The sequence below is a fragment of the Tyto alba genome, unplaced genomic scaffold, assembly GCF_018691265.1.
Source record: "Tyto alba isolate M040663 unplaced genomic scaffold, T.alba_DEE_v4.0 Super-Scaffold_18, whole genome shotgun sequence".
NCBI classification, from domain to species: Eukaryota; Metazoa; Chordata; class Aves; order Strigiformes; family Tytonidae; genus Tyto; species Tyto alba.
Window position 1 is genome coordinate 8,694,766 of NW_024881280.1, and position 15,559 is coordinate 8,710,324.

A 15,559-nucleotide genomic window follows, 5' to 3' on the forward strand; every position below is an offset into this window, starting at 1 on the left:
CGGTTGACTCTCCCCCTCCGAAAACTCTCTCTAATCTCTGTCACCACTTATTCCATTCAGCAATGCCAAAAATCCCGGCTAAAACCTGCTGAGCTTGTTCAACACAGGAGAGATCGACTTAGTCCATAGCTTTCTGGTCACCCATCTCAGCTACTTCATTTCAGTCTTTCAGACCTTTTCAGGGCTCTTTATCACAGATAATGTGATACATAGTCTCCAATTTTAGTGCACAAACCCTTTAATTATTCCTGACATCACACTTTGTTAAAGGAAAAAGAAGAAACCTCTCAATATCCTACCAAAATCACAATTTTTAATCAATTCAGATGTGATTATACCTTTATTCCAGACTCGACGGATGGGCAGAACAGCATTGACCTCTACACATATGCAAGAAATACAAATGAGGGACAGTAGGGGAAATGTTTATCTGCCTTTTGACAAGAAGTCCATTTTCCCAGGGAAGCATCTTCCATTTTCTCAGTCCTGCTGGGACCCCACAGGGACATTCTCTAAATTATGATCAATCAATTTCTTCCCTTTGCATCTGGAGTTCTTCAGGCTACAACTATTACAGTGGTCACCCAGGTACCACACTATGAATGAAAAAAGTCAATCAGATGTGTCCTTGCAACTTGCAACTGAGCCATGGCTGTAACTCTTTCTAAAACCTCTTCCTTGGGACTGTCAAGGGTCCTTTTTATTTGTACAGTCCCAATCATCATCTCCCAACCAGCAGAATTCTTACTCTGCATCTGCAGAAATGGCTAAATTTCTGACATTTTCTATTGAACTCATCGCCAGGAAAAGGCAACTGGCTGCAAAGTCCAAGAGAAGAGTTTGGACACAGAGCCAGTGCGCACATGCTCCAAGACTAATTCCAGCCTCTGTCCCCATATGCAAACCCACTCCTGCACAACATCCAAGCCAGACAACCTAGCTGGACCTCCCTCACCAAAAGACAAGATTATCAAGATTATGATTCTCTGTACCAACTCCATAAGCCATCCTCTAACTTGCAAAGGAAGGAAGACCCTAGACAGGCCATTTGAGAGGTCTATTGGAGCTCCCTTCTTCATTGCCATTACTAATGTTGTGACACTCCTAAGCTGTGATAGGCATCATTTGTCATGTTGCTGGGCCTTCTGCCAGTTTTGGTGCACATTAAACAACAAACAATCCACCCTGGCGAGTCTCCGTGAGTTGTAATAACAGATTTTGGAACTTCTTTATCCCTGATGGCTTTTTTGCTTTTGAACACTGGAAGATCTTTCCTCCTCCATTCATAGCACTGAGCTACTGCCCTTTCTCCAACAAGTCCCAATTTCCCCTTTTGTCAGGAATAAACACGTTATTCAAAGTCTCCACCAACATATTATCCTGCTAGGTCTCCTGAAGTGCCCTGGATGTCCTGATAAGGTCCCAGAAATACCAGCCCTTCTCTAAGATTGTTTTAACACTACTTTCAGATAAATAGCATGGATCAAATTGGTAACAGAAACCCTTTCAAGTAAATTCCTCAGAGTCATAAAGCATATTATGGGAACAGACTAAATACCCGTGATCCCACACCAGAGTCTCTCTCCAGTTACAGAAACAGGCTCCCAGATTTCTCCACAGCATGAATTACCTGAAACAATCACATCCCCTTAATAGTAAAACTCCACCAACAGCTTTCAAGCCTACCAAGTGAAGCTAGTGCTGCTCCCCCAGTTTTCCTCGTTCCTCAGCCTCCCACAGTGATCTTTGCTCCTTACTTTATGCAGAATAATTCATTCCTCTCCCTGTTGGAGCTGATACTCAAGCCTACCACAGCTCCCCACGTGTAGTCAGATGAGCTGAACAGATCAACTTACAGGAGAGCATTTTATAATGCTGTGGATTTGAAAAACTAGATTCCCCAAGAAGGGGGAGAATGAGGCATTTATTCTTGCCAGTCCTTCTTCTAAGGGTCAGAAGTTCCTGAACATTGTAATTGCCCTCATACTTCCTCGGGTATTGCTTCAGTGACAAAAACAGAACAGGAGGAAGTTGATGCCCAGGAGGTAGCAATCAAACAGGGCAAAAATTACATTTTCAGATATTTAAAATCTAAAAATATGTATTCTGAGATTCCAATTTACAAGACTCAAATGTAAACATCTAAATATTGCTTTCAGGAACTGTAGGTGTAAGAAGCACTGTCACATATGAACCAGATTTCTAGACTATTTTTATACTGAATACAACAGTTTATTAAGAATTTAGGACTCTACTCACGTGTTCTGCAATGTGAATTCCACCTCCAGCTCCTCACGTGCCTGAAGAGAGGGCAAAATGAAAGAAAGGTATATTACTTATTTTTCTTCAGAGATTTCATCATACCAGGTACATATAATTTGTAAAATATATATTTAGAATAGCACTTAGAAAAATTCCCAGAACATAAGAATAATTTGCCAAAAAAACCCCATGGTGCCAACTGAAAATACTGAATTTTAAGATACTGAAAAAGTAGTTACTAAAACTAGGTTTTTTGAAATGTGAATGCCATATAAGCATGCAGATGTAGGAACTGCTATTCTGCTAGAACAGCCATTTTTCATATTTTAATTCCCAACACAAAAAGAATCAGCTGCTTTAATATTATTACAGCTTAAAGCAGCTGAAAATTCAGAACTTATACCAACAGCCAACAAATATGCCAGAAATATTCAGAATTAAGGCACCGGGTAATTAATTCTAGCTGTTCCATCCTAGACTTTTATCAGAGAGATTTGTTCCTAAGAAAAATTAGCATGGAGCGCTCGTAGAGGGATTTTAAGTCTTATAATATCAGAAAAATACAGTTTAAGTAGATTTTTCCTATAATTCAACACTGTAAAAAGATATATTCAGATGGAAGGAAAAAATTTGCTTTTGTTCTCACTAATTCCACTGTTCACCTGTGGATTCAGCTGAAACTTCACTCGAACAGTACGTCCTACAGTGAGTTTATCTATGTCAAAGAGAACTGTGCAGAGTTCATCATCCCTGGTGACCGTGTCTTCATCACAGACCTTTAGCTCCAGCACATTCTGCAAAAAGAGATAAAGAATATCATGGAATTATTTCTGTATCTAAGAGCTCCATAAGGCAGGAAAATCTCAAAACCAGATTTTTCTCCATTCCCTCTCCAGTTTTAGAGGGAGAAGGAAAAAGGAGAAAGAGAAACAAAAAAGGGAAAGAGATTTGGGAGTATTAGACCTCATGTTACTGATACTGTACATAGCAGGCTTGTCTGCCTGGGGAAATGAAACAAGACAAGCAGGTCATTCAGAACATTCATGAATTTTTGATAACAACTGTATTAAATGTTTCTGCATTTATTTTATGGCCTTTGGCTCTAAGTATATAAAACAGACACAGGTAAATAAAGAATATTTAAAGGATTTCTTTTCCACCATACCTAGAACTAGCTGATCTTACTATTATTTTCATGTGATCTTTATCTTGGGTTTCACTTCTATATGTCAAGATCAGGAATAGGACAGTACGGTCATATTCTGCAGGGCATTTAATTGCTTCTCACTGCTTCAATACAGTAGATGTCTAAGTAACAAATATTGTTCTGGAACAGAACAATACCAAGGAGGATGTAAGCAACAGAAGCTTTTCTGAGAAATTAACACCTCCGGTGTTTGGAAACTAGCTATATACTTATTGTTTTATTGTAGTTTTGCATAATCTACCAACTATCTGCAAACAGCAAGTGGTGAAAACCATTTATCTTCAACTACCTTGACTCGGCGGTCGATCTTATAGCAAAAAGCTTCATTCCAGACAGGGTTTTTGCTGTTCCTGATGGTTCTGGTCCGAACCTTCTCTGTTGAGGCTGTAGGCAGCCACAGTGTCACATAACAATCTGAAAGGGTGACTGTATAACAAGATGAACAGAGTGATAATGTATCCAGAGAGAGAATTATTGCACTGTTCACATTTAACACTCATAAGACAAAGATAACATGGTAGGGAATTTCTTCCTGAAGTATATAGGCTGGGGAGTAAATAACACAATGAAGCACTCACAGGAAAACAGAAACATCCTCACATATTTGCCATGCTCACTCTCACCTTTTCACTTTTAGTCAGACTTACTCTTCTTTTAAAACTTTACTTTATATTTGAAATAGCACATGCAGTACCTGCACGTTTATCCATGATGCACTTAGGTTTATGTTCATGACTATCCAAAAGACTAGGGCAAGGTGATGTTGACAAATCATGAGAATATCTACCGATATATGCCCTCTGCCACACGCACTCACATCAGCTCTAGGATGGCTCCTCTGCTGACCAGGCAACACACCTCACAACCTTCAATCTGGGCTGCAGAGAGATTTGTTTTCTAGCACTGACTCCCCAGATTTGGTATCTCAAACTAATGGAAAGCCTTTATCAAAGTGCTGGCTTAAATGAAGAACAACAGATTTATTTTTTTTTTTGCCAAAAAGTAAAATGTTCCCCTGTTAAAGCTGAAAAGTTTTATTTCCTTATCACAAATCAGAATGTGCCAATTTCATATTCATTCATATATTTGACAAGATTTTTACAAGTTGTGTCTTTCCCAGCAATCTTCTTGGAAAACAAAGGCAGTTTCAGCACCATGGTTAAATTACTATTCATTGTATTCCTTCCTACTACTCTACCTGCAGACTGGAAAAATCCTGCCATCATTCATGTCTGGGGAAGGAAACTGTGAGTGCCACCAAAGAACATCAGCTCCTTCCATATGCTGACCCCTCATGTTTGGAGGGACAACCCAGGGAGTGAGACTTGCAGGAGCTTGATAGAGGCACTGATGGCCTTTCTCTCATACCTATAATGCAAGGCATATTCTCCCTATTTCATGTTAGCAATCCTCAACCAGTCATCTGGTTCTTACAGCGACCCTGTGAGTCAGAACAGGTCAAGTAATTGCACCCATAGTCAATTCTTGCCTCATGCTCAAAACTTGTGACAATATTATTACATCATATTAAGTACAATTTTCTTCACGTATTTCCTCTTTATCTTTCACTAACAATTACAGATTTAGGTTTTGCTACCAGCCATAATTTTCCCAAGCTGTACCTTTATGATGTAGTTAACCACGCTATCACAATCAGCAAAACCTTGAAAATGACTGTGGGAAGGAAAGCCTTCCCAGAAAGTGGCCTTATCCAAACCTGATCAGAAGAGCACAACTGGTAAGGTGTTCAGCAGAGGCACAGGTGTAGGCAGATAAAAATGCAAATGGTAAATGGTGATTAATGCTACAGCTTCCATTTTCAAAGGACTTGAGACACACTGATGAATTACTTCACAGTGGCAATAAGGATTAAGCAAATAAGTACATTGAGAAAACTCAGATGATCTGCCCAAGATCCCATAATGCAGTCAGTGTCAGTGTCCAAAACACATTCTAGATTTCCAGGCTTGTACCCAAATCTATTAAAAATTATTGTGCTCTGGAACAACAGTAGTGAGAAATACATTTAAAGCATATTTATTTTTCACTGGTGAAGTAAATAGGAATATGAGAATCAAAGACCAAGAAGAAAGATTCACTTCAATAAATTAAGAATGAAGGTTTCACTAACTAGAAAATATGAAAAAACAAAACAAAACAAAACACTGACATGGGGAACTGCAAGGTTTAATAAGAAAACCAGGAAAGCTAAAGTGGCAGAAATAAATGCTAAGTAAGAATTGTAACAAGCAGAATACTGTTACCATTACAAACTGGTAGAAAGGGCTGTTTTCCTGTAGTTGAAAATTCTGAGGTTTCAAGGAAAAATAACAGAAATGTTTGTCTTTTTAATGCTTCAGAAAAGGTAAAGACTGCCTGAAATATCTTTCCCACTGCAGAAAAATATTGAACAGGTTATCATAATTTGAGTTTCTTCAGAAAACAAATTTTCTTCTGAGACAATACTCTTCCTGAAAAGTTTTGAAATCTCTCTGCCAGATACACTTTAAACAAATCCTTGGGATGTCCAATTTCTGAATTCAGGGTATCCCAAGGGGATAAAGATATGATATTCATCTGTTATTGAGACCAGAATACAAGGCAGGAAAGCAATATGATGTGGCAGACATGCCAACAGGCTTCATGAAGAAAGACCGTACGATTCACTGCGGTAAGGAGTGACTGAGCAAGTCATTCCAGAGAAGGACAGCCACAACAAATTGAAGCATAAACAGGCGACCTGGTGGAGTACACAAATGCACATGCGATTGTGCATGCAGGTTTGATGCAACTGCAGTGACTGCCTGGCCAGATCACATATTTGGTTGGTGCAAGTCACCACGCAGGCATTTGAACACCTAGATTTTGTAAAATAAAAAGTCATGCATACAACTATAAGCCCACAAAGCGTGTGCTTTTCTACATAAAAATAGGTCCTTAATCTCTAAGAAACCTTAGATTTTTTAAGATGCTCTCACTTTGTCCAATGAACCAAATACCTTTTTCAAAATGACACAATAAATACCATAAAACAAAACAGTTTGATCATCTATCATTTTTAGAGTAAAAAATACTAAGGCATAAGCAGTAAACAAGTCATTTAGTAAATCAGAGCAGAATTTTTAAAGCTGGGAGATAAAAGGAAAAATATAAATATGCACAGTAGTATTACATTGCAGAAGACACAGGAGTAACCCAGAATGCCACAAGTAACTGCAGCAGGGATTTGTTCCCTGATAGTAATCACTCATTCAAAAATACTGTTGTTGTTAAGCACAACTTCCACGTGTTCCAACCACATCCCTCCTGCCAGAAACCACCAAATCCAACCTCAGATAAGTTTTCCCTCTACTCTTGATCCATCACACCAGTTAATATACTATATATTTTGAGATTTTTAACTAAAATTTTCAGCTGGTTTCCTTGGAAACTATGATGCACTGCATGAAATATTGAGTGTACCAAAAGAAAATTAATTTTGAGCCACATTCAGCAAGATTTTGAGGAATATACTGCAGACTTTTCTTTGCTTTACATCTTTCCATTTTATTCTTGTGGTCTTTATATTTGAATTTTCTTATTCTCTTTGTCTTTATTTCATCTTTTTCTTTCATGCCTTTCCAACCTCTTTAGCAGGATGTTTCACCATTCAAATTTCCCCATGAAAGTGATTCAGTGGCATAATTGCATTTTGAAAGGCACCTGAACAAGCCCCAGTGCACCCAGGACGGTGGGTTATTGAGGATCCACATCTGTGAAACAGAAGTTGTGAGAAATCTCCTCAATGAATTGAAAAATTCAGAATTAAACCAGTCCCTCCCCTGGGTGAGTCAGTGTCACATCTGGACAGCACACAAACTGTTTTTTCCACATATTGCAAGTCTCATTCTCCCACCAGGGAGTTTAATTTTAAATTTCCTACCACACTGGTTCAACAAGCCAATGCCAACTAGATATCACCAAACCCTGTAGACTTCCCTACAGTAGAGATTTATTCTATCTTGGGCTATTCTCACTATTAACCTTTGTTCTGTGATCCAGCTAAGACATTTTTATCCTGCAGTCTTTATTCTCGCTTCCTGTCACTATCCCTGACTTAAATTACTTTAAAACTCTCACAGCAGTTCTCTGTTTATTTTTTTCTGACTTTTAAATTGCTCCACTCCCTAGGTTAAACAAATTCCTAGACACACTGGATTTTATAATCTTTTATTGCATATTTATAAATTCTGCAGAAGCAATACAATGGTTTTGCTTGTACTTCTGGTATTTTCATAGACTTTCCTATTACTGCTGACTTGACATTTTCATCACTAGTCCTCTCCTTTCTTCTGTCCAGAAATTCTGTAGGGAATACTCAGGTTTTTTACTCAAAAGTACAAGCATTTTCATCATTTAAAGAGTAGCCCACTGATCAGCAGCTACGTCTGATGTCACAAGGGTAGGAAATACATCTCAGTGAGGTACGAAAGCAAGAGATCAAATGCATCACCTTGCTTGAGTTAGCCTCTTTACACTTAAAAGCAGAAAGCAATGCTTCAGTATTATAATAAAAATAATTCTTACAAACTTGCAGCAATATATATTTTTTTTTTTATTCCTACACAATTTAAGAGCAATAACATTGACCAAATATTTTCTTTACTTTAAAGAATTATAAGAAACGTGCAACAACAGTAGAAGTACTCACGCAAGTCTGCCTTCCGGACATTCTTCACCCTTAGTATTTTTACAGTGAGCAAGTTGAAAGGAGATACTGGTCTCTGCACGGCAATTCAAAAAAAGAAAAAAAGACAACATTGAGATTAATATTATAGCCTATAGTCACAAAATAGGAAAAACTACACAAATTTTTGGCACAGAACCCTTTTCAGGTCTGAAATAGAAGCAATAGATTTCAAAACCACATATGAATTGAGAATAGGTGCTGAGAGTTTGATTTGATAAAGATCAATTCTTGTTAACACCACTCCATTATTATCACAATAAACACCCACAGAGCACATGCACAGGTGTCCTCGCCTCTTACACACCACTGCCTGCAAGAGAAAAAACTGTCCCTGGGACACCAAACACTGTCACAGCAGCTGTGCAAGCAGAGCTAAGCAACCACCATGCACCAGCAAAAGCTCCTGCACCAGCACAAGCTCCTGCACCCAGCCTAGAAAGCCAAAAATGCAGCTGACTGATGACGTGACATATTTCTCATGAAGACTCAGATCCATCTCTGATCTTCAGCCCTGATCCCCAGAAGAAAGCTACAAAACTCTTTCCAGACATGATCTTGGGAATTAACTCACCACTCCACTAAATGTCAGACACCTTGGCCTCAGAAATATTAATTCTATAATACCTCGTAACTTCCATGGCTCATACTAATATGTCTTCATATTCCTTAGGCTACAAATTAACTCTTTCCCCACTTCACCTTGGAGATAACTACTTAACATCTTTCTCTTCTCTCCCATACTAACATCTCCTCTGTTTCATAGGTACCATCTTTCCTTTTAAAACAATGTATGTACAGATACCATTTCTCTCAACACATGCTTAAAATTGGTATTTAGCTTTGAGACTACTCATTCTGTTTTAGAACAGAAACAGGTGTTTTGAGCCAAAAAACTTGTCTAATCTTTCTATCTATACCAGTTGGTAAGAACAGATATTAAGTCTTCCCATAAGTACTCCTACTCCTGCATTTATAGACATCCAATACACTAGTAAAGTTAATACCATGCCCTAACACAAACAAGTTTATTACTTTGCATCTGAAGTGCCTGTATTAACCATAAGCAGCAAAAGTAAAAACGGTGTACTGATGTTAACTAATAAAATGTACCTTGTTACTATTTCCTTCATACATGCTACACATTTTGCTGGACCATTTGTCTCTCCAGCTGTAACATAAGGCTCACCCTGAAGCATTTCACAATGCTTTGACAAAGTGTTAATCAACTGGGACCACAGCGTGACATTGGGCACTAACACAATGTAATAAAGCAGGTCCTTGTCCTCACCAACGAACACCTCATCACCTCTGTAAATGCAGCAGAGGTGAACAGCTGCCTCCAAGAAACAGCCTGGGCAACCCCTGGCATATCCTCTTGCACTTCCCTTTGGGTCAGCAAGAGGCCTGAAGATGCAGGGCTGAAGGTCAGCGAGACAGCAGCAGGAGGATCAGAGCAGTCACCAACACAGGCACATTCAATGTACATTATTTTAACCTGTCCAGACTCTAGTGCAGGGCACAGTTTTATGGTGTACTGTTTGCAACCACTTGAATTGTCGGCTGTGAGACACTGCAGCTGTCTCAGAGTTTATCACACCTCTACCTGTTCCATTATCCCAAACATGGCCCTAAAGGAGAACTTGGACAGACGCATCTTGAAAGAAAAAAAAACAGTTCTTTTGGAAAAGAAAAATATTACCATCTCAAATCAAAAGCAACCAAAACACATCATGCCCAGACTATATAGTTGAACTGCCAGAAGTAGAACTGTGTAAAACACAGCAGCACTCTTAGGCACAGGGACCAACAGCCAAGGCCTGTCTATCCATGCCAAATCTACTGACAAGTTGCTTTCTCACCCAATAAATCCTAAATATTTTTGTCCTCAGCAGCACTATTTCAGCAGAAGAGGTGAGGCATGTCTTTACCCAGGAAGGATGGGGCTTGCATCCCTTGAATACAGAACAGCCATGAGCAGAAGTTCCCCATCCCAGGGAACTGCTATAACAACTAGGCCTGACACCATTTTAAGGGAATAACCTTTGCTCAGCTCTCTGAAAACAAGCATCTAGACCTCTACTTTGCACATCTCAAGTGGACAGTGGTATCTCCCTGCAGCCCTAAGTGGCACACAGAGATAGGATTTAAGAAGGGGTTTTCTTTGCTCAGCTGTCCCTGTTAGCTGGACATACTTATGCAGTTCCCTGCTCACCTGTTAACATTCCCATTCCAGTGTAACTCTCCAAACATACCGAATCAATCCTTAGTGCTTCACTCTGGGTTGCAGAGTCCATTCCCATACTAGACACATGGAAGTCAGACCTTATAGCTCCTAACTTTTAGGTGCATGAATGCTTTCTCAAGTCTAGCTGTCAGCAACTCACTCAAAGTCACACAGAAAAATTATTGAGGGGCATATCTTAAACAGGATAATCTGCTAGTAATAGGCAATGACTTCCACATCTTTCCTTTTAATGTGATGATGACCATATCGCAGGCTGGGTAAGTTCTGAGGCCAGAAGCCTCCCAGGTCAGTTATTACACACACTTCGACTTTCAGCTTCTGTATTTATTTCATCTGAGACATGATTGTTACCTCATAAACCGGAAACACAAGCCAGGCATTTTAATAACCACTGTTGAAACTACTTAAATATATGAGATTGCAAACGCAGGACTTGGTCACACTATCCTACGTCAGATAAAAGTTCAATTAAATCCTGTGGCACACTTGTGCAATCCTTACATATCTAGTCCCAGGGGAGTCAATAGGAGTGTTCATATATGTGAGTGCTCATCCATATGTATATGAGTTACGTAACTGGGCTCAAACCTGCTCCATTTCAGTAAAATTCCAAGCTTAAAAGTCTTTTGTAGATTTTTTTTTCTTGAGGAGACTACAGTGAAAAACATACAACATTCACACGTTACACCAAGAGAAAAGGCAGGTAAAGTAAAACACCGTCTCAGATTTATTTGGAGCAGAACACTCCTCTCCCTTAGCTTTCTCTCTTCAGAAAGGGATAGAAATCTCACCACTACTTTAAAAATCATGAAGATCAACAACAACAAAAAAAAAAAAACAACACTCAGCCCTGTCAGAAAGTGAGGCAGGACTTTAAAATACATATCATTGCCTTGCTTCTGACCTGAGTCAGGTACATGGCACCTTTTAATTTCAAAGAGTTTTGGAGCCTCAAGGGCAGGCAGGATTTCATTATGTTACTATGCCTAACAGCTCAGGCAAGGTCAAATGTGTAAGAAACACTTTTCCTTGTACTACATGTTTTGTATTTATTTCACCCATTTTAAAATATCCCATAGCTTGGTCTTATTAAGTCAGTAGAAGTCATTGGGGTTCTGGGAGAATAAAAACAAATAAAAAGCAGCAGTGACTCAAGGCCTGTTTCTTTCCAAGAGCTATGTAAAACTTCTGTGGCTTTTAACTGCCATTTTAATGTGATTTTTCTCTTCCTGTTTGCAGCTTCACAGCTGGACTTACAAGATTTGTATTTGTTCTAACATGCAAGAGAAACCAAGTCAAGCATTTCCACAGTTCAACATGAGTGTTTCTCAAGACCACACAAGTGTATTATTTTTAGACGATACAGTAATTTGAGTAATCTAAAAAGTACTATTTTTGTGCCTGTCAGCTTATGGGCACCACCACCATTTTCTCATCAAATATTTTACATATTCCCTTTAATTTAAATGGTCACTCAAGTTTAAATCACACACATCCCATGGGTTGCTGTTAAACTGATTCTGATAATGAAAGCTGATCTCCTTAACGGATCAACTGAGTAACAAAAAACAACTCAGATATACTTTGCACATATATTTATCATTGTAAATACCAACTTTCATGGTCAAAGAAAAAAAAGCTCAGGTCCTTCCTGAATTTTGCCTCTGTAAATCTCAAAGAGTCAGGGCAGAAAGAAGGGGCTCTGGGTCCTACTCTAAATTATATGTACTATATTCAGGTCAGTTCTGCCACCCTAAATACCCTAAAGACAAGAGACACAATCTTAACCCACTGAACTGTACAGGCCTCACACCTAGAGACCTACTAATAATGTAAAAAGCACTAAGAATAAGAAAAACAAAAACAAAAACAACACAAAACAAAAAGAAAACAACAAGAACAAATTTTTTAAAAGACAAAAAACATCTTGATCCTCTAAACAGAGGCTAAGTTAACAGGACCAAAATTAACAATTTTTATGATTCTATCATACTTCCTTAGGGCTGCAAGACTATACACAGAGGCCTAAACATAATTTTAAAAGCTACTTTTTGAAGAAAACTCTGCAAAGTCTTTATTTTATCACAGGACTTCACTTTGAACAGAGAAGGTAAGTGGCTCTCAGGCATAATCAGGCATGAGATACTATCAGTAACAGCAAGCCTTCATGAGGCAGACCAAATTTACCACCATTTGGGACAATCTCTATATCACTGCAATCCCCCACATGGAACCACCGCCCAAAACAAACCAGGCTGGGAAACGCCCTCGCCACTGAAGCAGGGGCAAGAGCCCATCCTTCCAACTACAGGTCCCCAGAGAGTTGCAACTGATACAGGCAGCCCCAAACCCATCACACATGTCTGAAACAGCCCCATGCTGTTGCCACTGCCGTTGTTCCTATTCGCTGGCTCATAGCAGCTTATGCGATATATTCTCCTTTATGCTAATAGCTGTTAACATGAACATCTGCTAATTGCCCAATGAGTTTTCATTTGCCTGTGCAAAGAATTCATCCTCATTTCAGCCCTTACAAAACACCTTGTTGCTCTTTTTTTACGTTCAGAGAAGTGCAGGCACTGCTCCCACTCCTACTGGGCTGATGAGTTTGGGCTTGTCAGGAGGCTGAACACAAGATGTTTTTTCCACAATTTTACCTGTTCTGATACAGTGTTTTTGAACGCCATGTTACACAGAGAATTGCAAGCTCTACAAAAGGTCATTACAGTGCAAAGAAAGACTATCAAGAATACTAGAGCACTAAGAACAACTGAAAGACCCACTTAAATGGAGTCTCCTTATGAAGGAATAACATATAGGACAAATGTGTGCTTCATCCAAAGAAATCAAAACACAAAAAAAGGGAGGAATTCAAAAATTAATATAGGTGAAGTACAAACCAGCCCAGATACAGCGCGACACCTACTAACAGCATCATAAGCATCAGACACCAATAGAGTCCAGACTATTTAGAGTTCACTGAAAGCCAAGGCAATATTTCATCTACAGAGTTGAAGTCGCAGCTCAGCTTTTCAGTGTTCAGTAAATATTGCAGTACAGATTTCCCCGGAGCCATTGAATTCCTAACATTTTTTCTGATGATCTACATTCAGCACTGGACAGCATATAATGAAGGGCCAGCTAATTACTACCTACCGTTCTCACCGCTGGTGCTGAAGTGCCCGTAAAAGTCTAGGAAAAACAACACAAGGCAAAGTTAAGAAAACTAAGCTACATGTTAAACTCTTATTTTAGGCTGACATTTAGAAATGTCTCACACTCAAAGCCATACTTAGAGCTATGCTCATTAACAACACTCATTAGGTGCTTTACCGACCACCAAACCCATCACAACTCCGTGCCAACATACTTTCTTGACATGAAGCTTTATTTTTAAGGAAGCACAATAAGTAACGTTGTTACCCCTAAAACATAGCTTGAAAATGCAGATATGCCACAAGGTTCTGTAAAAGACTAGACTAGGAAAACCATCCTTCCAACCATGAGATCTGAGGAACAGCAAACTTGCCTTCCATGGATTGTCCATACACCTTAAACAGCTTGTTCTCCTCTGTCATCAGCTTAACTGGAACATCAGACAGTTTTACCCACTTTATGATTGCTATTGGCTTCTTTTGCTTACCTCATTTGAACTTAAATTTGATCCCATTGCAGCCCCAGTTGCATGGAAATCCAATGTTAAAAGATACCGAGTCGTACAGCTGGCAGGAACTCCTCATGCAGATTAGGGGTGGAGGAATAGGGAATTTATGACCAGGCTCTCCCGCCCCACCCCTTTATTATTTCCAGTCATCAGACAGTCCCCTCCCTGCTTCCTGCAGCCTATTAGAGCACCTCAACTGAGTCAGCATAACAAAGAGCAACTTCTTTTCAACCTACTATGATGTTTGTGGGGACACTGAAGCTCCATTCTGCCCAGGGATTTTCTTGAAAATACTATTGCTGATAGAAGTTTTGCATTTATGCAACAACAATAACCCCCAAGAAAAGCATCTGTGACTAATTAAATCTTAGGTCTCAGAGTATCTCTACGCTGCCACCATCATACAGCAGGGTAGCGGAGAGAGATCTCAACAGCTTCTTTCCAAACCATGAACTCAAATACCTGTAGCAGTCTTCCCATAGCAGCACACAGTTCAGCAAGGTAAGTGACCCCATTGCAGTGCCACAACTAAGTGACTGCAGGGCCCATGCTCCCCTGAAGCTACTCTGGGCATCTCTCTGCTACTCTCAGTGACTTTGCCACGTGCTCAGAATTCTTTGCCTGGATATTTAGTGCATATTCAGAAGAAAAGTGAATCCATGTCAAGGACTCTTGCAGTTTGATTGTTAAGTGCAAGGAGAGGGAAGGGAGGAGTTATAAGTGGTAGGTGAAACTTGGGGGTGGAAGGGTGAGGCAGGAGAGGGTTGCGCGCTCTTGCGTGAGCCCAGGGAGTGCAGCAGTTCACCCCTACTCAGAGATTACTTCAGAGAGATCTTGTGTGTGCTGGCTCTCAGCGGGCAACATTGAGGCACAAAGCCCTCCCTGACTCCTCTTCACTCTGGAGTGCAGTGACTCACTGCCTGTAAGAGCAGCATATTATAGTAGCCCTAAATTAGCATATATGTGCAGGCTAGTAGATTTTGGAGCATGCAAGACCAGACTCCAGCTCTGCCACTCTCTTTCCAGCCTCTGTGCTTGATGACAGGAGGCAGCTAGTACTCACTCTTGCATCATGAGATCCAAGTGATTGTTTTTAAATCAATATCATTCATATTGATTAATAATTCACTCCATGCAGGTAAAGAAAGTAACCTTGTAAACTGCAGTGGATGACACCTAAATGTACTCCCCTGTGCCATGGAGGCCAGTATCAAAACAATTCTGCACAGAGGAAGACAGGGGGTGTTGTACAAGGAATGTCTCTAGAGTAAAATGCTTTTTACACACAAGTCGCTTCCTTCTCTGTTGATGTCTGTGTGATGCACATGTGATGACTGTTCAGAAGGTTTTATCCAAAACATGCAGCAGTACTACCTGCTGGTTTCCAAGGAAAGCATTTAACAGTCTGCTGCTCACTCCATAGTCACACTTTGCACAGCCTTCTCCACAGAT

The 15,559-nt window shown here is 39.7% G+C and overlaps 1 protein-coding gene across 4 annotated transcripts in view; it reads right to left on the reverse strand.

The window, feature by feature from the left end:
• The window catches only part of LOC104367971 (cytosolic phospholipase A2 epsilon), a 34,995-nt gene extending 20,799 nt beyond the window's left edge, over positions 1–14,196 (reverse strand). For 2 of the 4 annotated variants that reach the window (XM_032990083.2, XM_032990081.2), the window contains exons 1-6: positions 14,087–14,196; positions 13,600–13,635; positions 8,160–8,232; positions 3,759–3,895; positions 2,925–3,056; positions 2,260–2,300 (exon numbers count right to left, since the gene is read on the reverse strand). In XM_032990083.2, the coding sequence (XP_032845974.1) occupies positions 2,260–2,300; positions 2,925–3,056; positions 3,759–3,895; positions 8,160–8,232; positions 13,600–13,635; positions 14,087–14,113 (446 nt within the window). In that variant the 5' untranslated portion in view covers positions 14,114–14,196. Of the gene's footprint in view, positions 1–2,259; positions 2,301–2,924; positions 3,057–3,758; positions 3,896–8,159; positions 8,233–10,450; positions 10,534–13,599; positions 13,636–14,086 lie in introns of those variants that run through there. The other 2 variants (XM_009975208.3, XM_032990082.2) reach the window with 2 other exon arrangements.
• Positions 14,197–15,559: the final 1,363 nt, after the last annotated feature.